The sequence below is a fragment of the Aethalodelphis obliquidens genome, unplaced genomic scaffold (genome assembly GCF_003676395.1).
Source record: "Aethalodelphis obliquidens isolate GAN/ISIS:26980383/991018 unplaced genomic scaffold, ASM367639v1 scaffold71, whole genome shotgun sequence".
Classification (NCBI taxonomy): domain Eukaryota; kingdom Metazoa; phylum Chordata; class Mammalia; order Artiodactyla; family Delphinidae; genus Aethalodelphis; species Aethalodelphis obliquidens.
This window is the reverse complement of record NW_020838015.1, coordinates 8,891,259-8,912,796: the sequence shown is the minus strand read 5'-3', so window position 1 is coordinate 8,912,796 and position 21,538 is coordinate 8,891,259. Positions and strand designations below refer to the sequence as shown.

General features: G+C 51.2%; 2 protein-coding genes across 2 annotated transcripts in view; both read left to right on the top strand.

Annotated features, from left to right (window-relative positions):
- The first annotated feature begins 3,494 nt into the window (after positions 1–3,494).
- Positions 3,495–8,874, top strand: CFP (complement factor properdin). The gene is made up of 9 exons (XM_027091398.1): positions 3,495–3,700; positions 3,784–3,934; positions 5,117–5,292; positions 5,765–5,935; positions 6,073–6,264; positions 6,339–6,512; positions 6,764–6,955; positions 7,115–7,226; positions 8,642–8,874. The coding sequence occupies exons 1-9, from the start codon at positions 3,565–3,567 to the stop codon at positions 8,790–8,792; spliced, it is 1,455 nt and encodes a 484-aa protein (XP_026947199.1). The 5' UTR covers positions 3,495–3,564; the 3' UTR covers positions 8,793–8,874.
- Positions 8,875–13,034: 4,160 nt separating this feature from the next.
- The window catches only part of SYN1 (synapsin I), a 42,728-nt gene continuing 34,224 nt past the window's right edge, over positions 13,035–21,538 (top strand). Inside the window, exon 1 of the mRNA XM_027091409.1 lies at positions 13,035–13,453. Coding sequence (XP_026947210.1) covers positions 13,077–13,453 — 377 coding nt within the window. The 5' untranslated portion in view covers positions 13,035–13,076. The remainder of the gene's footprint in view (positions 13,454–21,538) is intronic.

Below are 21,538 nucleotides of genomic sequence, written 5' to 3'. Positions count from 1 at the left end.
GTGACCGTGACACTGATTAGGTGACTGAGAGTGAGAAAACGAGTGACTGAGAGTGTCTGAGAAACTGTGTGGGTCTATAAAACTGCAAGAGACTTTATTAAAGGATGTAGAGCAAGGACTGGACATGTTGGAAGCTGCTTGCAAAGAAATGTGAGACGAGGCGACTAAGACAGTGTCTGAGACGCTGTGCGATTGTGTATGTGTGTGAAACTCTTACCATAGTGACTCTGGGTGTGCAGAATGGGTGTGAGTGTGAAGAGGGGAGAAAGAGTGATTGTGGGTGTGGGTGTGTGCACGAGAAACTTCCAGAGAGACCAGTGGTGGCTATAAATCACTAACCATTTGTGTATGTGAGAAAATGACGGCCCGAGTGAGCGGTGGAAACATCCTATCAAAAGGCGTGACTCCGGGGGCTTCCCTGGTGGCGCAGTGGTTGAGAGTCCGCCTGCCGATGCAGGGGACATGGGTTCGTGCCCCAGTCCGGGAAGATCCCCCATGCCGCGGAGCGGCTGGGCCCGTGAGCCATGGCCGCTGAGCCTGCGCGTCTGGAGCCTGTGCTCTGCAACGGGAGAGGCCACAGCAGTGAGAGGCCTGCATACCGCAAAAAAAAAAAAAAAAAAAAAGGCGTGACTCTGTGTGGATGTGCAAAACTGACCCGTAAGGGTAACTGTGGTCTTGGCCGAAGGAGACCATAGTAAGACTGGGGGCCAATGACAGTAAACAACTCCCTGAGTGGCTGGGAGAGGCTGTGCATTTGAGTATGTATGTAAGCTTGTTCGTAAGAGACTATAGTAGAGAGAGACTGTAAATTCAGAAGTGTGTGTGTAAATATGTAAAAAAAAGAAAAAGAGAAAATGACTGAGGCTGAATTCGTGTGTGAGAGCCCATGGATGGAATGTGCCAGGCCTAGGGGAAAGCCCTCTTCCATCTGTCCTCTTCCTCCTCAGGCCCCTGGGCTGGCTTCTCCCAGTTCTCCAAAACGTGAAATGCTGGAGTTTGCCGGGGCTTTGCCTGGGCTTCCCTTCCTTCTTCTCACAAGCCAAGCCCTCTCCAGGTGGTCTGGTCCAGTCCCGGCACTTGAGACACTACTTCTTCCTGCCGTGATGCTCGCATTTTTACCTCCAATCCAGATTATTCATCTTCACGCTTATCAGAATCTCTAAAGCTCTGTTTATTGCATTTATTTACTCATTCAGCAGAGGTTTATTGAGCACTTACTGTTTGCTGGTGCCCATCCAGGACCTCCAGACACAGCAGTTAACAAAACCAAACACAAATCCCTGCCTTTGTGGAGCTGGCATTTTAGTGAGGACAACAGACAAACAAATACATCATATTAGGTGGTGTTGCAATGATTACATGAGATACGACTCAGTCTTTGTTTAAATAAGAACTCTGCAGTGATTTTATTGCCCAAACGTGTAGGAGAAGATGAAAGTGGTGACAGTCCTCTTCCCAAGGGAATCCAGTGAGTAGGTATACAGTTTAGGAACAAAGGAAGTATCGATTATAACATTATTACCAGGGCAACAGGTGATTAGATAAAGCAGCCAACCAGAATTACAGGTTTCTTGGGGAGTTTGTTTTCATAGGATAACCACTGATGTCTGAAGTCCTAGAAGCATAACAAGACCCCTTTGTTCAAAGCACACTTTCAAAGACAGGCTCATGTTATCAGGAAACAGTACATCTGTAACGGATACGAATGTCAACACACCTTATCACCCATGAAGCAAGACCAGTATTCTTGAGAAAGTTCTGTTTTAACGCCTGACCAAATCAAATCCTTCAACCTTGTTTTAATTTGCAGAATGGTGTTCCTCCTTGGATGCAGGGGAAATGAGACATTGCCTTCCTAATTCTTAGACTCCTTTTTGTTGATTAAAAAGATTCCTGTTTTTATTTTATTTTATTTTATTTGCGGTACGCAGGCCTCTCACTGTTGTGGCCTCTCCCGTTGCGGAGCACAGGCTCTGGACACGCAGGCTCAGCGGCCATGGCTCACGGGCCCAGCCGCTCTGCGGCACGTGGGATCCTCCCAGACCAGGGCACGAACCCGTGTCCCCTGCATCGGCAGGCGGACTCTCAACCACTGCGCCACCAGGGAAGCCCAAGATTCCTGTTTTTAAAGCAGGCTCTGGAATTTCACTCATTAGGCCTTACTTAAAAAAAAAACAAAAAAGGCTCTGTGGAGCATGGAAAATGGGCTGCATTGGAATTAATTATTAAGAGAAGGATTATGAAGAATAATTTTTCTACATGAGATCCACAAAGAAAAGTAAAGGGTCAGGAACTAGAATGATGGATCTTAAAGTGTGGTCCCCGACCAGCAGGATCAGTGTCACCTGGGACGTTGTTAGAAATTCACATTCTTGAGCCCCACCCCGGACCTACAGAGTCAGAAACTGGGGTGGGGCCTGGCAATCTGGATTCAACAAACCTTCCAGATGATTCTGATACACATATAGGTTTGAGAGCCACTGGCATAGAGAATGAGAGGTGCCCTACAAAAAGCTGAGGAAGGCTTCTGTGAGGGAGGTGACATTTATTGTCTGCCTCTTTTAGAGCATAAATCCCTTGAGGGCCAGGATTTTGGGCTGTCTTGTTGTCTGTTCCAGCCAACGCCCAGAACAACTGGCACCCAATAGTTGCTCAGTAGATGTTGCATCAGTGTATTTAACAAACAGCACCTGCTGTATGCCAGGCACTGGGCTAAGGACTTTTAAAAATCTTAACTCCCAGTCTTCGCAACATACCCTAACATGCCCTGTGTATGGGGTGGGGCAGGGTGGCAGGTATTACCTACCCAAGATACTTGATGGAACATGGCCAAGCCAACCATCCCCTTCCTCGGGCCCTGAGGGTGTCCCCAGCTGGCCCCTGGGGCAGTGGATATACCCAGTTCAGTCCTTCTGAATTCTCCACCCCATACTCTTGCCACTTCCCCTTCTCACTTCCCTTGTGCTGACCTCCCCTCCACATTGCTGACCACAAAGAACCTCACTTTTAGGAAAGAGGAGGGTGGTGGTGAAGTCAGGATGGAGGATGAAGTAGTTACCTCGATGCCCACTCCACCCCATGAGGAGGGACACGCTAAGCATGCCACGCTCACTTCACCCTTGTTCAACACCCCCGTGAGGTTGGCCCTGTCATTGTGGTAGAGGGCGTGCATTTCACAGGTGGAGAAACTGAGGCTCAGAGGTTCAAGTGACTTGCTCAAGGTCACACAGCGAGGGAGTTCAATCTTGCTTCCAACTTCCAGGCTCCACTTCCCCCTCAGTAAGAATTTGTCCAAAGAGCATTGATTGAGTGCCACTGGGCTGCTGGGCGGGGCCTGGGGTGCTGGGGACACAGTGACAAACAAAACAGACCAAGCATGAGGCAGGAAGTAGGGAGGGGAGAGGAGAGGAGGAAGCTCAGGGACAGGTAGCAAGGGAGAGGTCGGAGCTGAAGAAACCTGCACGATACCCTCCCCTCCCCGCCATCCCCCATCACCACCACTGCCCTTCACCCTCCTAGTTCCTCCTGCCCCTGGTTCCTCTTTCCCACTGACTCTAGGATCAGATGAGCCCACATAAAGCCGGACCTCCTTTCTGGCGGGGCTGCAGGAGTACAGTGCCCAACATGCCCACCCGAGCGCAGGCCCATCGGTTACTGCTGCTACTGCTGCCGCTGCTGTTGCTCACCCTGCCAGCCACAGGTGAGTGGGTGGGGGCCCAGCTGGCCCCCAGGGGTGCCTGGGCCCTCCCACACTCCTGACCGTGCTCCCCCAACCCGTTACAGGCTCAGACCCTGTACTCTGCTTCACCCAGTATGAAGAATCCACGGGCAAGTGCAAGGGCCTCCTTGGGGGAGGTGTCAGCACGGAAGACTGCTGTCTCAATGCTGACTACGCCTTCCAGGAGCTCGGCAGCAAGCTCTGCATGGCGTGCAGGTTAGGGGGAGTCTGGGGTTTGAGGCGGGCAGAAAGGACTGTCTGCAGGGCGACCCAGAACTTGGGCTCTGGCCTTCTCGGAGATTCTCAAGCGTGGCTCCAAGGTCCTGATCGTGACCATGGCTCCGGGTCTCTCAGCCTTGGCTCTGTTGACATTTGGGGCCAGAAAATTCTTTGTTGTGAGGGCTGACCTGTGTGTTGCAGGATGTTTTGTAGCATCCCTGACCTCCCACTAGATGCCAGTAGCAACTTGCAACAACTAAAATGTCTCCAGACAGGTAAAAATCATCCCGAGTTGAGAACTGCCATGGCTTACATGTATTGAGCGCTTCCTGCATACCAGAAGCATTGTGGGTGGGGTGCAGCTCAGGTATTTCTGAAGGTAGCTCAAGTCCCCAGATGGTGATGACAGCTCATACGGAGCATTTACTGTATACAGACACATTGCTGGAGGGGGAGAGTTTGGGCAATTCTGAGGGCAGCTGCAGCTCCCTAATTATAACGACACTTCATATTCATTGAGCACTTCCAGCATACCAGATGCATTGCAGAGGTTGGGGGTAGCCAGAGGATTTCTGAGGGTAACTCTAGTCTCCTAATCGTGATGCCAGCTTACGTGTACTGAGCCCTCTCTGTATGTCAGACATATTTTCTAACTCTTTACTGTATATATCCCAGGTACACCATGGGGATGGGGAGCTTGGGGATTTTTGAAGGCAGCTCTGGGCTCCTGGTTGTCAACAGGTCCCATCTGTCTAGCATTATGCCGTGCAGGGGCTTGGACCTGGGGTATTTCTGATGGGGTCTCTGAGCTCATTGGGATGATGGCTCCTATTTATTATGCACTTCCTGTTTGCCTGCTACCGTGCATGGCTGTGGCCTGGTAGGCTTCTGACAGCAGTTCTGGGCCCTTAGTCCTTGTACTTGTTTACTGCGTGCCTGGCACTGTCCTTGGGGGACTTCAAAGGGTAACTCCAGGTTCCTGATCATGAAGGTAAATGATATTTAAGTATTTGCTGTGTGCCCACCTCCTCCCCAACATCACGAAGAGGTAGATACTCTCATCACTCCATTCCACGTACGTTTATCCCGCACCCCTGTCTGTGCCTACCCACCCTCTGTGGTCCCATACACCATCCTTGTCAGAGCGTGCCAGGATGGGACATGTGCTTCTCTCTGCAGGCTCCCACAATGGTCACCGTGGTCCGAGTGGGCCCCCTGCTCAGTGACCTGCACGGAGGGCTCCCAGCTGCGGCACCGGCGCTGCATAGGCTGGGACGGGCAATGCCCCCAGAAGGTGGAGCCTGGGACCCTCCAGTGGCAGCTGCAGGCGTGTGAGGACAAGCCGTGCTGTCCTGGTGAGAAGGAGCAGCAAGGCGGGCGAGCACTGTCAGTTACCCGGCACTGGGAACTATCAGGGCAGAAGCCCTGAGGGTGGGAGTGTGCTTCATGTTTGTGAGGTCGAGGAGGAGGCTGGCGTGGCTGAAGGAGAGTGGTGGCAGGTGAGGTCAGAGGGGGACTTATCCCTGTGGGCCACAGTGAGGATGTTGGCTTTTACTCTGAGTGATGTAGTGATGGTGGAAAAACATGATCTGACTTGAGTTGTGACAGATCCCTCTCACTGTCAGGACGACAGACTGTATGTGGTGAGTAGTGAAGCAAAGGGACCACTGTGAAGGCTACTGCAATAGTCCAGATGAGCAATGATGGTGGGCCAGGTGTGGCAGAAACAATGGGCACAGGATTAGCTGATGTGGGATACATGAGGAAGCCTGGACCCCTGAATGACACCACCACCTCCATCTTGTCCCCCTCTTTTCTCTCCTACAGAGATGGGCGGTTGGTCCGACTGGGGGCCCTGGGCATCTTGCTCTGTCACCTGCTCTAAAGGGACCCGGATTCGTCGTCGAGCATGTGATCGCCCCACCCCCAAGTGTGGGGGCCACTGCCCAGGAGAGGCACAGGAGTCAAAGGCCTGTGACACTGAACAGGTCTGCCCCAGTGAGTGAGGGCAACCACAGAGCAATGATGTGGGCACCCAGGGTGGGTCTGGGGGTTACAGCAGAGAACTTCCAGGGTGGGAGGACTTCAGCATGCATGACCACACTTGGCATCTCCCCCCCCCCACCCCATCACAGCACACGGGGCCTGGGCTGCTTGGGGCCCCTGGGGCCCCTGCTCAGGCACCTGCCACAATGGACCCAAGGCATCTGAGGAGAGACGAAGCCGCACATGCTCTGCACCTGAGCCCTCCACGCAGCCTCCTGGGAATCCCTGCCCAGGGTCATCCTCTGAGCAGCGGGCCTGCACCGGCCTGCCACCCTGCCCAGGTACTCGGGGATGAGGCCTCTGACACTCTGCTCTTGATCTAGGCCTTTCTCCTCACTCCTGTCTCCCCCAACAGTGGCTGGTGGCTGGGGGCCATGGAGTGCTGTGAGCCCCTGCCCTGTGACCTGCGGCCTGGGTCAGACCCGGGAACGACGGACATGTGATCACCCTGTGCCCCAGCACGGGGGCCCCTTCTGTGTCGGTGATGCCACCCGGACCCACATCTGCAACACGGCCGTGCACTGCCCTGGTCAGTACCCCAAGATGCACCATTTCTGTGCCTAAGCCCCCCACCCGTCTCTGCTGCCCAGTTCCCGCTGTTAATACCTTGTTCCTGTCTCTAATTCCTCCATTCCTGGCTCCGATGCCTTGGTTCCAATTCTGATCCCCCTTTCCCACATCTGATCATTCCCACCCCGTCTCCCAGCCCCCATTCCTTCCTCTGAACACCCTTGCTGGCTCCTTTCTTTGGTGCAAGCCCAGCTGCCCCCGTCTCTGCAGTGAACGGAGAGTGGGAGCTCTGGGGGGAGTGGAGCACCTGCATCCGCCGGAGCATAAAACACATCAGCTGCCAGGAGATCCCAGGCCAGCAGACCCGCTCCAGGCTCTGCAAGGGCCGCAAGTTTAATGGACAGCGATGTAGCGGGGAACAACAGGATATCCGGCACTGCTACAACATCCAGCGCTGCCCCTGTGAGTGCCCCCAGAGACCATGCTGTGAGCGTGCGGCAGCCCGTGCAGGGACAGGGGCTTTCTGACTCTCTGCCACAGACCGCATGTCCCTGCAGCCTCTCTCTCATCACCCCACCAAGACCTCTAATTCTGACTCGGGAACCCCTCCCCTCCTGGCAGGGAAAGGCTCCTGGTCGGAGTGGAGTACCTGGGGGCTGTGCATGCCTCCGTGTGGACCCAACCCCAACCGCACCCGCCAGCGCCTCTGCAAGGCCACGCTCCCCGAATTCTCGTGAGTGAGGGGGCAGTGTGCCTTGGAAGGGGTCTTGATATTGATATGTCAGCAGTCAGGGTGGGAGAGTTGGCCACCCCCAACCAGGGCTTCCACCACTGGGTCCATAGGTGCCTTGTCTGGCCGAGTGCCATCTCCCAGCTGTAGGAAGAGGGGAGAAACTAAAGAAGAAGCTGAGAAAGAGGATGTTGAGGGGAGAATCAGTAGCCTCCGTGCCCTTCAGTGACTCATTCAGTCACTCAGCCATTCTCCCATTCACTCCGTCCTTCCTGTGTCCATGTGCTCTGCCCCCTCAATTACCCAAGCTTTGACTTGCTCGTTCAGTCACTCACGCCTCCATTCACTTTCTCATTCCCTCAGTCACCCGTGCCCCAAAGCACTCTAAGGCCTTTTGGGTAACAACAGTTGCAGACACACAGAACCCAGATCCCATGGATTCCCCCACGGGATCCAGGTCTGCTGGGCCCTGACAGAAGGCATCTGAGAAATGGTTGGTGTGTGGAAAAGGGACTGCCACCTCAGTCTGGGTCCAGGAAGCTGACTGGGCCTCCCCTGGCAGGAGGGGGTTGGGGAAGGCTTTCCCACCATCAAAACTGTGTGAGCAGAGTCCTGGACACAGGTGATCAGCCGCCCGAAGTGTTTCCAGGTGGCCAGGGTGGCCCAGGTGTTGGAGAGGGTTAAAACACTGACTTATCCCTTCCCTATTTCCACATGCATCAAACTACTAGATTAAGTGGCCTCTTCCCAACTCGTGGAAAGCCTGCCATCTGGTCTCTGGGTGTGGGGTGTAGAGTGGGTCCAGAAGATGAGTTAGGGGTGTTGAATGGAGGCATGAAGGGCTTGACAGAGGGAGGGAATGAATGGAGAAAGGACTGATGGAGAGAATCGGAATGGGAGTGAGTGGAGAGCTTGCCTAGTGGGACAGATAACCCAGGCAAAGACCATTTTGGACATGCGGCTTTGAATAAAGTGGAAGAGAGAACTAGAGATTGACTTGGGGGCAGGGATTTGTGCCTAACAGCAAGGCTTGAATGCCAGGGCAAGGCATTTGGGATTTTTCCAGTGGGCAATGGGGAAATAAGTAAAAGGTTTTAGAGGTGAGAGAAGGTAGCTCATATCAACAAATAATTACCAGCATTTATTGAGCACTTATTGTGTACCCGACATGACTCTGAGCACTTTACCTGAATCAACTCATTTATACTTACTCAGCCCAGTGAGGTGGGTATTACAAGTATTCCCATTTTTCAGATGAAGAAAACTGGGGTACAGGGGAGATAAAGAAATTGCCCAATATCTCACAGCTTAAAAATAAATAGTGTTGGGCACACAGTAGGCACTCAATAAGAGTTTGTTGAATGCATTCTTGCCTTCCCTGAGCTTCTCGCCTTCATCCCCCGCCCCTAACGCACCAGGCCCACCGTTACCACGGTCGAAGGTCAGGGTGAGAAGAATGTGACCTTCTGGGGGAAACCGTCGGCATTGTGTGATGTGCTGCAAGGGCAGAAGGTGGTGGTGGAGGAGAAACGGCCATGTCTACACGTGCCTCCCTGCAAAGAACCCTGAGGATGAGAAGCTCTAACATCTCTCTCTTCCACTCTGACCCCCTGACCTCTCAGACTTCAATAAACCAGCCTCTTCCCCAGGAGTGGGGCCATGGCATCTTCTAGGCCAAAGAGCGCAGCACAGGCAAAGTCGCAGTGGCCTGTGGTGGAAAACAGTATTTTCCACGGTGTGACAGGAGTGAAGGCGAGTGTCCGTTCCTGCTGTAGCCCTGATATCTGCCCCTCTTACCCGCAGTGCCCCGGTTCACCCAGCACGTCCCTCTGCAGAGTCCCGATTTACGAATTACGGGCTTCCTGATTGGCTACCCTCCCTGGCAGGCACTTTCTGATTGGTCGGAGTGCTTGTTTTCCATCTCCCCGCTCCTAAAGCTCCCTCCGCTGGCGGATTCCGCGTCATTTGGCAATGAGGCCTGGCAGGGGTTGGCGCCCAACTGAGCGGAACACTTGCACCCACCCACTCCCAACAGCCCAGCTCCAACGCTGCAATTAGCGGCGACAAATAGCTCCCGCGAGGCGGGGGGCGGACCGAGGAAGTGCCTACGAGGTGCTTTGAGCTGGGACAGGGGCAAGGAGAAGCTAGAGTCAGCATCTGCCAGGAGGAGCCCCCCAAGACACTCAGACACATTCCTTTAGCATTTGTTCATTCATTCAACACTTATTAGCATCTACTGTATACTAGAGCTAAGTCTGGGCATCGGGTGGAGGAGGGCTGGTAGAAGGGGAGGACATCTAAGCAAGGGAACAGACTAGAATGGGTGATCCTTTCATTCGAACATTTTATTCAACACTTACCAACGCCTACTGTATACTAACAATAGCGCTGGACATCATGGGGGATGGGGAAGAAGAGTCAGAGCCGTATGTGTCTCCACAGTGAAGGGAACAAACCCAGGCTGCGTGCCTGGTAGTGTTTTAAGACTTTCCATAGCATGAATTCATTTAATCCACAATGAACATATGAGGTCAATATTATTATCCTCATTTTACCAAGGAGGAAACAGGCACAGATAGGTAGTGGGCTGGACGTTTTTGAAACACCATGTCAGGAGCAGAGTTTAGGACTTTTTCCTATGAGTGGAGGGGCACCTCTGTGTGGGGGGCTTCAGATGGGAAATCTGTGACACCTGGAGTCTGTCAGGGCGCTCACTTCTCTGGGTCGATTTTCCCTCGTGTAAAATGGGTCAACTGATGGATTGGGGTGAAGATGAAATCGATGGATATTCGGTTATCTTGGAAGGAATGAGCCTAAGTGAGGGGTTCCGGTGCTACTGCCAGGGTATGAGAAAAATATGTGTTTATAAGAAAGTGGAAATTTGGCTCTATGTGTGCTTTATGAGGCACATATCTCTGTGAATGTGTGATATGCAGACCTATGGGTCTGTGCAGGAATTAAGTGTATGTGGAGTGCGTGTGAAGTTACAACCGTGTGCACATAACAATGTGTAAGTTATAGGAGTGTGGGTGTGTGTGCATGCTCATTAAAGTGGCATGAATATGTATGTGTGAGTTATAAACATGGGTACAATACTGATTACGAACATATGTCAAGTGTGTGTGTTTCAGAGTCATTGCTCACCAATGCACAACAAAGAAACACATTCTTGGAGCCCCTTCTGTATGTGCCTTCCTGTTGGAGAAGATGAAGCCAGTACAGAGGAGCCTTACCTCTGCCTCAGGGAGTTGAGACACTCCTTGGGTGGGGGTCGGGGGAATCTTCGTTCTTTTGCGAAACAGTCTACAAAAAAATTAATTTCTGGAAAATGAGCCACCTGGAGAAAGGGAATGACACTGGGGGACATGAGTACTAGGAACCTGGCAATGGGGCTACTGGGAAGAGGCAGACTGGAGACAGATTCCTAAGGAGCCCAACTTCTCACTCCCAGAGGAGCCAGAAAGATCTGTAGACCTGCAGCTGCTCCCATCCCCCAGAGAGGGCACCACAGGCCCAGCAGAGCTTGTTTGCTTGTGTTACTGAGCAAAAACTGGGGAGCACATACTTCAAAATGTTGGGAGATACCCAGTTTCTGGAGAGCTCCCCATTTGGGGAACACTGGGATATGGGATGCCAGAGAGGGTATCCATGAGAGGGGGAAGGAATGGCCAAAGCAGAGGCCTGCAGGTGGACTGAAGCTGGCTGCGATGGAGGAGGGAACAGAGACAGTGGACTGTGAGAGCCTAAGGGAAGAGGGGACTTCCTGGAGACCTAGGCAAAAGATGATCCTTGAGAGAGAGAAGGAAAGGGCATTCCTGGCAGAGGTCACAGCACTCCCCCACCCCCACCCTCTTAGAGTTGGGTCGGGTGATCATTTTTACAGATGAGGAAGCCAAGTTTCAGAGGCCGGTAAGTTACTTTCTTAAGAGTATAGTGGAGGCCCAGTTTGAACCCAGGCTCTCCGACTCCAGACCTCACACCATGACCTTGTTTAAACAGGCCAAAGCTTTAATGAATGAAGAATGTATAAATGAATAAGTGGATGATTCACTTGAAAATCCTGATGGCACAAGGGACTCTAAATCTGCCTACTTCTTGCCATATCTTCTTCCGCCTCACTTGGTCCACCATTATCGCTCACCAGGGCCCACAAGGCCCTGCTCCATCTGGTCCCTGCTAACCTCTCTGACCCCATCTCCTGCCACAATCTCCCTCACTCACTTTGTTCCAGCCACACTGACACCTCTTTCTGGCACATTCTTAAAAGAAAATAACAAATGTATGGATCACAAAGTGAGCATGACCCTTTGGGAATGAATTGGAGTTTGTGGATTCCATCTGTAAAATGGAAATCATATTACCCGCCGCATAGTATTGTAGTGAGGGTTGGGTACAATCGGTCAACAAATGATTATTTTTAAATGGATTTGTGTTTTCATTGTAGTCAGGATCTTACAGGAGCTTCCACAGCCCACCTCTGCCCAACCTACAAGGATCATTTGCTCACGTGGCAAACACTATTTGGCACCTACAGTTTGCATACCCTAGGATGGGTCTGCCTCTGTCTGTGGAAAGTTCTCTGGTGCAGAGGAAGATGGCCTTGGGCACTGACAATGCCAGATGGTTATTATCGTGGTTTTTGACTGTGTCCAGGGCAAACGGATGGGGACCTATAGGCCAAGTGTGTGTGTAGGGGGGTGAGGTGGGGAGGTGAACACACATCAAGGCTAGAGCTTCAGGAAATGTGCCTGTGTGGAGATCTAGGTTTGGCCATGATTGTCTGTGGGTGTGTTTTGTCTCGGTGTGCATGCTCATGTGAGTTTCCCTGGGTCTCCGTGTGTCCGAGTGGTGCCTGTGTGCGTGTTTAGGCATATTTGCATGCATGTATGCATGCATGTCCATGACTGTTACCCTGGGCTTGTGTGTCTGTATAGATACCTAGATCGGTGTGTTCTCTCTCTGCACATGCCTCCGTATGTTTCCTTACTTTTGTGTGTGTCTATGTTTCTCCACATATGTGGCATTCCCTGTATGCCTCCAGCCCCTCGCCCAGCGCAAGCGTATGTACTCCCCACAAGTGTCCACGTCCCCCTGTCTGATGCTGTCTACACCACCCCCGCATGCATCTCTCTGCCTAGCTGAGCCTATGTGGACGTGGGAAACTGATCTCGCGGAGTACTGCATGTGACCCCCAACCCTCGCCGTGAGGGGGTTATTTCTCTACTTCTGAGTCTCCGGGTCTTCCCACCCCGCCAAATGCCTCCTGTGGTGAATATCAACACTGGAAACCGAGTATCTGCGGAGGGTCCTGTGTGTGAGTGCGAGTGCGTGTGAAGACCAGGATGAGGCGGGGTGGGGGCATGCCTGACGCACCCACCCGGACCCTCCGGACAAACACCCACCCCGCCCCCACTCCCCAAATTGCGCATCCCCAATCAGAGGCGGGGGAGGGGAGACAGGATGCGGCGTGGCGCTTGCGCAATGACGCCTTCAGCACCACGGACAGTGCCTTCGCCCCCGCCTGCCGGCGCGCGCCACCGCCACCCCAGCCCTGAAGGCGCGCTGACGTCACTCGCCGCTCCTCCGCAAACTCCCCTTCCCAGTCGCCTTGGTCGCGTCCGCGCCGCCACCGGCCCAGCCGGACTGCACCACGCGGGGCGCGAAAGAGGGGGTCACGGGCGCGACCATCCGCGCTGCGGCGGCGGCGGCGACTCAGCTCTGCCTCAGTCTGCAGCGGGCAGCGGAAGAGTCGCGTCGTGCCTGAGAGCACAGCTGTGCTCCTGGGCCCCGCGCGGTCCGCCCCCGCGGTCCTGACCAGACTGCTCCTAAGACCCCCTGCCCCGCGTCGCAGCCATGAACTACCTGCGGCGCCGCCTGTCGGACAGCAACTTCATGGCCAATCTGCCAAATGGGTACATGACAGACCTGCAGCGCCCGCAGCCGCCCCCGCCGCCGCCCGCTGCCCCCAGCCCGGGAGCCACGCCCGGTCCTGCGACCGCCACTGCTGAGAGGGCCTCATCGGCAGCCCCCGTGGCCTCTCCGGCTGCCCCTAGCCCCGGGTCCTCTGGGGGCGGTGGCTTCTTCTCGTCACTGTCCAATGCGGTCAAGCAGACCACGGCGGCCGCGGCCGCCACCTTCAGCGAGCAAGTGGGCGGCGGCTCTGGGGGCGCAGGCCGTGGGGGCGCTGCCGCCAGGGTGCTGCTGGTAATCGACGAGCCCCACACCGACTGGTAAGCCACTGCTGTGGACGTCCCCCCGCGGTTCTGGGTCCCCAGATCATTCCATCATGAGCAATTATCGAGCGCCGCTTGTGTGCCCCGTGCCTGGCCCCCTCGCCCAAACCCTTTTCCTTTAAATTATTATGCGAAGCGCTTCATGTGTGCCCCGCCCTTGCCTCCCCCCTCCCCCCACCCAGACCTTCTAGATCTATACAGGGAGCAGTTATCGGGCGCCTGCTGTGTGCCTCCTTCCCAAAAGCCTTGACTTCAGTATATCCTGTGAGCAATCAAGAGCCCGATGTGCCCTGCACCCCGAACCCGTGCCCAAAGGTCTTGTCCTCTAATGGATCTTGTGAGCATTTATCAAGTACCTGGAGTGTGCCTCAGTGGGAGCCCTTCCTCAAGGCCTTTGGCTTACGTGAATTTTGTGAACATTCGTTGAGAGCTTGATATGTGTCTTGTCCCCCTCGGTCCTTGCCCTAAGGCCTTCTCTGATCTTGTGAGCATGTATCCAGAGTGCGCTATGTGCCCGCAACCCAGCCCTCACCTCAAAAACCTTTTAAACTATTCACTAAACACTGATTGAGTGCCTGCTGTGTATCCCATCCCAGATTCTCGCCCAAAGCGTTGCCTTTAATGGATCCTGTGAGCCTTTATTGAATGCCTTCTGTGTGCCCCAACTCAGTCCCCCTCTCTAAGAGCCTATTTCTCCAAAGGATCTAGGAAGCATGTATTAAGTGCCTGGTGTATGCCCCACCCCAAGCCCCTTCCTCAAACATATTTTCCTCAAATGAGTTCTGTGAGCATTTTTGAACCTTCTGTGTGGGGCTAATCTTCAGACTCTCTGCTCCAAATCCTTTTCCTACAACGGATCTAGAAAGCATTCATTTGAGTGCCTCCCTTATCCCCTGTTCTCAAGCTACTTCTTCAAAGACCTTTCCTTTGGTGGACCCACTTAGCATTTATCAACTGCCTGATCTAAAGGTGTGAGCCTTCTCTAAAGGCTCTTTCCTTCATTGTATTCAGCAAGCAATTATTGAGTGCCTGCTGTTTACCTCACCCCAGACCCTTTTCCCAATGCCTTTTCCTCCAGTGGCTTCAGTCTGTATATATTGAGCACCATCTGCATGACCCAACCTTAGACCTTCTCCATAAAGGTCTTTGCCTCCAATTAATAGTGATCATATATCTGCACTTACTGCGTGCACCGTTTCAATCTTTCTTTCCAAAGACCTTTTTAAAAAATCACTCCTGGAGCATCTGTGGCACACCCACTGTGTGCCTGATTCTGTGCCTTCTCCATAAAAGCCTTTCCTCCCAAGAATGGAGAATCAAGCTTACATAAATCAAGTTACTGTATCCCCATTCCCCTTCCCCCAAAGACTTTTCCTCCAATGGATCCAATGATGATATGCCCATCTCTAGCCACCCCCCTTCCCCAAAGACCTTTTCTTTTAATGGATCCAGTGAGCATTTAGTCATTGTCTGCCAGGTGCTCGATTCTAAATCACCTTCCCCCAAAGGCCTTTTCTTCTAATAGCTCCTGTGAGCATTGATGGAGTGCCTTCTGTGTGTTCTATAGTCACACCTCCTCCCCAAAGTGCCTTTCTTCCAGTGGGTCCAGTGAGCACGTATGCAGTACCTGTCGTGCGTAGGAAGTAGATTCCCCTTCTTTACTCCTAGGATAACCTGTGCCAATCATAAAGCATCTCCCCAGGGTCCTTTCCTTCAATAAATCTAGAACCAAATTTAGAAGGGTTACCCTTTTCCCACTCCCTTCAGTATCGCTAGGATTCCCTCTCCCAATCTTAAGTCTATACCCCAAAGGGCCTTTTTTTCTATTTAAGCCAGTAAACACTTACTGAGCACCTACTATATAAGAGCCATTCACAACTTCCTCTTGCCAAGCTTGGAAGTTCCTTCCCTTGTCTCAAGAGCTCTCTCTCCAGGGGTCTCTTTCAGCCTGAATTTATTGAGTACCACCTCTTTACTGGTTAGTCACCCCTCTCCCCAGGAGCCCTTACCCAGAAGCCTTTGGCTCTATTCAGAGCTCTCTCTATTTATTCATTCTACAGATATTTATTGCATACTTTCCATGTGTAAGAGTATGGGAGGCATTTACTAAGCACTACTATATACTAGGATGAACCCTCCTCGGTTCCCTTTCCTTCTAATCCCAACCACCAGCTGTATTCTCCATACTTTCTCCTCCACTCAGCCCCAACAATCTTTTAATGAACACTTACTGTATACTACTGAGAACCCCACATTCAGTGCCTCTTCTCCCCCTCCTGTAGCCCTAACTCCCCCTTCGACAATCTCCATCCTGCCTTTCACACGACACAACCGAAAGCTCATGATGTGTACCTACTATTTTCTGGCTAGGTTCCCTCCCCCACATAGTAGCCATCTTCCCAACTGCCCTTTTCCCCCAATTAATCCAAAAAGCATTTATCACTCTTTTACTGTGTCCCGTTCAAACAACGACATTCCTCTCCCTGCAGCAGACTCCTCCACTCTCTTCTCCCTCAATCCATAAAGCATTTATTGAACACGTGTTGTAATTCCTTCACTAACACCCACTCACACAGATGCCATCTTCCTGGCTAAATTTGCTCTATTGAAGTCAACAAACCTTAATGAAGCCCCTGCTGTATATTGGTAACCACCCTCCTTTTGACTTCCCTTCTTCACTTCGACCCTCCAGGCAGGTCCTTTGCTGCCTTTTCCTTCGTTCCATCAAACAACTCCAGTGTTTTCCACTTTTTTTTCTAACTTGTCTAGCGAGCATTTATTGAGCATCTGCTGAATTCTGTGAACAATTCTTCCCTTCCACTTCTGTATCCCAAAAGCCCTCCTTTATCCCAGCAGCCACTCCAGTCTTTTCTTCCAGTCAACCTAGCAACCATTTATTTAGTGTCTGCTATAGGTGGGGTGGGATGGGCAAAGGGAGAGAGCCTGTGTACGCCAGGTTCAGTGTGAGGAACAGAGACCTCTGCATCACCAACTTGCAGACATTCAGAACCACGCAAGCTTAGGGATTTCAGCCTGGAATAAAGGAGTTGTGCAAACTCTGTAATGGATTGTACACCTAAGTACAGTCTGATGCCTTTCCCACCAAACCTCACCACTCTCATTCCTTCCTGGGTCTTGAGTCCTGTGTGGTTTAAAGTTGCAGACTCAGTTGAGACTTGTCACCTCTTTTTACAGATAATTTAGTCCAGTGTTTTTTCGGCTGTGGATCACCTCTTGGCTTGTGACCAGCATTTCATTTTCTTCATGAAATGAAAGTAGAACTATGATAAATAATAATATTGATACATGAAAATAGTAAGAGTATATTGCACATAGTAAGCACAATTAATATTTAGTGAAACTGAAACTGTTACTCCAATAAGAAATGTAATCAATAATGTATACCATATATATTATGTATATTCTCTAATACATTTGTTATATAATGAGTTTATAGTATATAATACATATATATGTGTATGTTTTTCTTCATGAAATGGAATAGAATAGGAAATATCAGACTCCATTGCAAATACTAAAGGTAATTATTTACTGAAACTTTCATTCTAATATATGCATATTTATACACATTCTAGGTAATGTAACACATAATATATAATATGCAATATGTTATATAAGACATCCTATATTAAATTTTCTGTACATTATATGTCTTATATAATATATATTACATATATAGGATGGGTTATTATGTAAATATGTATATGGTGGGTTATATATTTCTTCTTGTGGCTTCTTTTCTTAGACTTTCCTGGAAGCAGACCCTGAGACTCTGATATTTGTGTGCAGATTGATCGGAGAGAGCTCTTGGGAATAACACCTGTTGCAGGGGAGGAGTGGGGGAAGCAGGATTTGGCAGAAGGAAAGGCTGAGCTCTGATGCTTCACAACAGTTGTCCCAGCTGATCATCTGGGGAGCTCTGGAGCTGGGATGACACTTCAGAGTTGTCCCAGTTGAGATGGGGTGGCCAGGCTTTTGTAGTCCTGCATCAGTCAGTCATTGGCTGCAGGCTGCCCTCTGGGAGGAGGCATAATCTTGCGGAAGGTGAGTCCCTGCTGCAGAGGGCAGTTCCCAGGGACGGACAGCACTGTGAGCCTTCAGCAGCAGGTATTCCCAGAAGCTGGGGGACAGATGTGACAAGAAGGAGGAGTGTGAAGATCTGGGTGGAGCGCACAGCCTACCCCCTGGACTGCTCAGATTCACTTGCTTTTTAGAAGTAAGTTCACCCATCTGGGAACAGCGTTTCCAGGATTCTAATTGATCTTGTTTTCTGGGGGACACTTGAAAGAGCACAGTTAGTTGGACAAACTACAGCCTCCACTGCCATAGTTGATAAATGTGGCATAAGTAAATGATGCATTGTTTCCTTCCTCTACCTCACATTCTAGATTCCCCTCACCCTCGGCTAGCACCCCTCCTTGGTCTCAGTGGCTTATCTGGTGAGTGATCCATTCCCTCATCCTTGAGGGATCCCTGAGCTCTTGCTCCCCATCCCCTCAGGCTGTGGCTGCTGTACTCGTCCATTTGCCATCAGTGTTAAGCAAGGAGTACCGACAGATGCCCAAGCAGATCACCTGGGGGCCAAACGTGTTCCTCCCTGCCCCCACTGTGTAACAGCAGCCCTATCTCCTCCTGATGATTAGGGTCACGTGCCCCTGCCAAGACAGTGACTCGTGTTCCGTTCCGTTGGCATGAGAAGCCTGAAGTGTCCAGGTAGCAGTCAAGGCTTAGAAGGTAATGGGATTCTTGCTGTGTCCCCTGGTAGCAGTGTTCCCCCTTGGAAAACCAGGACCTCTAACCTTGCAGAACCCTGAGTGAACAGGAAGCACACATTCCAAAAGTGGATCACTGGAATTGATGGTAAGCTGGGCCACTCCTACTTTCACCTCCAAGCCCCCAGACCGGTGTATTCTACCTCTGAAGAGCACAGCATAAACAACAGATTTAGCGTGTACACTGTGTTTTGGAGGATGGTATCCCATTCCTGCACGGTATCACCTGCAAGCTTAGGTCTTAGCTGTGGCTACACCAGGTTGTTCTTTCACTCTATCAGGCCAGCAGCTTCTGGGTGGTGCGGTATATAATGTCATCAGTTGATTCCATGGTCGTGGGCTTACTTTTGCACCTCCTTTGCTGTAAAGTGAGTCCTTCAGTTTGATGCAATGTTATGCGGGATCCCATACTGGTGGATCAAATATTATGTAAGCCCTTGGACAGGGATGCTGGCTAAGGTCCTGTAGTCAGGAAGGGCAAACCCATATACAGAATATTCCAGTCAAAATCAGTCATTACTCTTTCCCGAGTGGAAGGAGCCCAGTGTAGTCAGTTCGCCATGGAGTGGCCGGTTGGTCTTCTTGAGGGATGGTGCTGTGTCAGGGACTCAATATTGGTCTCTGGTGCTCAGAGGTTGGTCATTCAGCAATAATGCCGTAGGCCTCACATGCTGCCTCTATCTCTGTTACGCTTGCCACTTCATACGTGTGCCCATCTGCCAGCACTGGCTGATTCTAGAAGCTGGCTGACGTCATTTGGCTGAGTCATTCTGTCTACCTGGTTGCTTAGTGCCACTTCCAGGGTGGATGCTATCTGGTGGGTGTTAACACACAATACAAAGATCTTCAATCCTCACTCTGTTTCATCTCCACTCCCGTACATCCACCCACATTTCGGTGTCCCAGACCTCCTCTTCCTGATCTTCCAATATTGTTCATTCAAGGCCTCTGTCTAATCAGCCAAGCCATTTACCACTGCCCATCAGTGAATATGTATTCGAATCTTGGGTCACTTCTCTTTCCCCACAAAATAGATGACCAGGTGCACAGCCCAAAGCTCTGCCCATTGGGAGCTTTGCCACTGTTTTTCAAGACCACTCCGAGTGGGGCTATAGCATCGTCACTGTCCATTTTTGGCTTCCACCCACGTACCAAGCCAACCCATTTGTGAACCAAGCTTAGGCTTTTTCTTCCTTCATCTGCTGGTTGTAAGGTGTTCCCTTAGTGAGCTGAGGGAGGCACTAACACAACAGTGTGGATGACACGGGCATCCGGGTTACTTGCTCAGGCAGCTTGCATGGTCCTGCTGGGGTCGATCCTGGCTCCTGGGCCCATCTGACTTCATTACTTGGTGGGCCTGGCAGGACCCAGCTCATAATAGGCACCAGGATACGTGGTTCCTTGGTACCCCACGGTCAAGAATTCTGTCTCTCTCAGGGCCCAGTACTGCACCAGGATTTGTTTCTCAAAAGCGGTGTAATTCTCTGCTGCAGATGGCATGGCCTTGCTCCAGAACCCCAGGGGCCTCCCACTCAGGCATCCCATAAGCTCCACACTACATTTTCCTCACTATCCAGTATTGTAGGATCTGTCAGATCATATGCCCTGAGTGGCAAGACTGCTCACACTACAGCCTGGACCTGCTCAGGGCTGGCAGCCTTACGTGTCACCTGAAATATGGATCGGAACAGCATTTCCAGGTGTGGAATACGCTGCCTCCAAAACCTAAAGAGACCTCTCCTTTGGACCTGAAGAGGCCTTCCTCATGGTGGAAGGTGCAAGATGCAATGCTTTGCGCGATTATTTGGAGGGGCTGTCCTGGCATACCTTGGCCCACTGAATCCCTAAAAATCGCACTAATGTGGCAGGACCCTGAGTCTTTTCAGGGTTTATCTCCCACCCTCTGGAGTGCATGTGTCTTATCAAGGCAATGTGCTAACCATCTCTTGCTCATCTTGGCCAATCAATATGATGTAATCGATATAGTAGTCCAGTGTGATATTCTCTGGGATGTACAGGTGGTCCATGTCCTCTTGGACTATATGATGACATAGGGTGAAAAAGATAACATAGCCCTATGGCAAGACCATCAATATATATTGTGGTCAGTCCCATATGAGTGTGAAATGTCTCTGATCCTCTCTTCTGATCAGGATAGAAAAGCAGTCATTCACTAAATCAGTGCCCACCTGCTGTACCTGAGATCCTTTAATTTGCTCCAGCAATGACAGCATGACCAGTACAGCAGCTTCAATCAAGGCTACTACTTGGTTGAGCTCACAGTAGTCTACATTCTTTAGGATCCATCCAGCCTCCTCAGGGCCCAAACTGGTTAATTCAGTGGAGATATTATGGGACTAACACCCCTGCGTCCTTTAGCTCTTTCAGAGGAGCACTAATTTCCACCATCACCCCTAGGATAGACACAATATTGTCTTTGATTTACAGTTTTGATCAGGGGAGGTGGGTATAATTTCCGAGGCATCCATTTGAACTTCCCCACTACCATAGCTCTGCCCCGGCAGGCCAAGGAACTCGTGTAGGGGTTCTGAAAACTACAGATATGTCCATTCCAATTATGTATTTGTGAGCTGGGGAAGTGACCACTAGGTGGACCTGTGGACCCAACGTACCCACTGTGAGCAGGACCTGGGCCAGGACTTCATTTATGACCTTATGTCCACTGTGCTTCTCAACATGGCTGGTGCCACTCTCACCAACATATTCCTCACTTTGTAAGTTGGGTATATCCTCTGGGCCCTCCCATAGAATAGAGTCAGCTGGTTGGTCTTCCAGACTTAAGTAGTGTATCTACTCTAACACATCTGCTCCTCTGAGCCCTTTGATCCTTTCCTCCACAATCTGCCATGGAAGTCTGGTATTTCTGCTTCACTTGGTGTGGGCCACTGTTTTTTCCAAGCTACCACAAGTCATCCAAAATTGTATCAGCAACATTTCCTGGAGTCGTTGCCACGGTTTTAAGTTCTGTGTCCTGGGAGAGTGCTCCAAGTTCATGCTTCACTCCCTTGGTCCACTGTCCTCAGCATCCAGTCCCAGGCATGCTTTCCCAGCTCCTGCTGATACATGTTAGCCAGATTCTTCAGCTTCTGTGTATCATTCCTTTCCTTCCTTTGCAAGCTTAGAACCTCTCCAGTCAGGTTGTGCTAGGATTTGACCCTGTTTGTTGATCTGGTTGCCGAGAGGGGAAGGGAAGTTGATTCTGAAAGGGGTAAGAATTGTTTTATAAGACACATGCTTCGTTCGAGGCCTCTGCATTATTGTCAAGCAA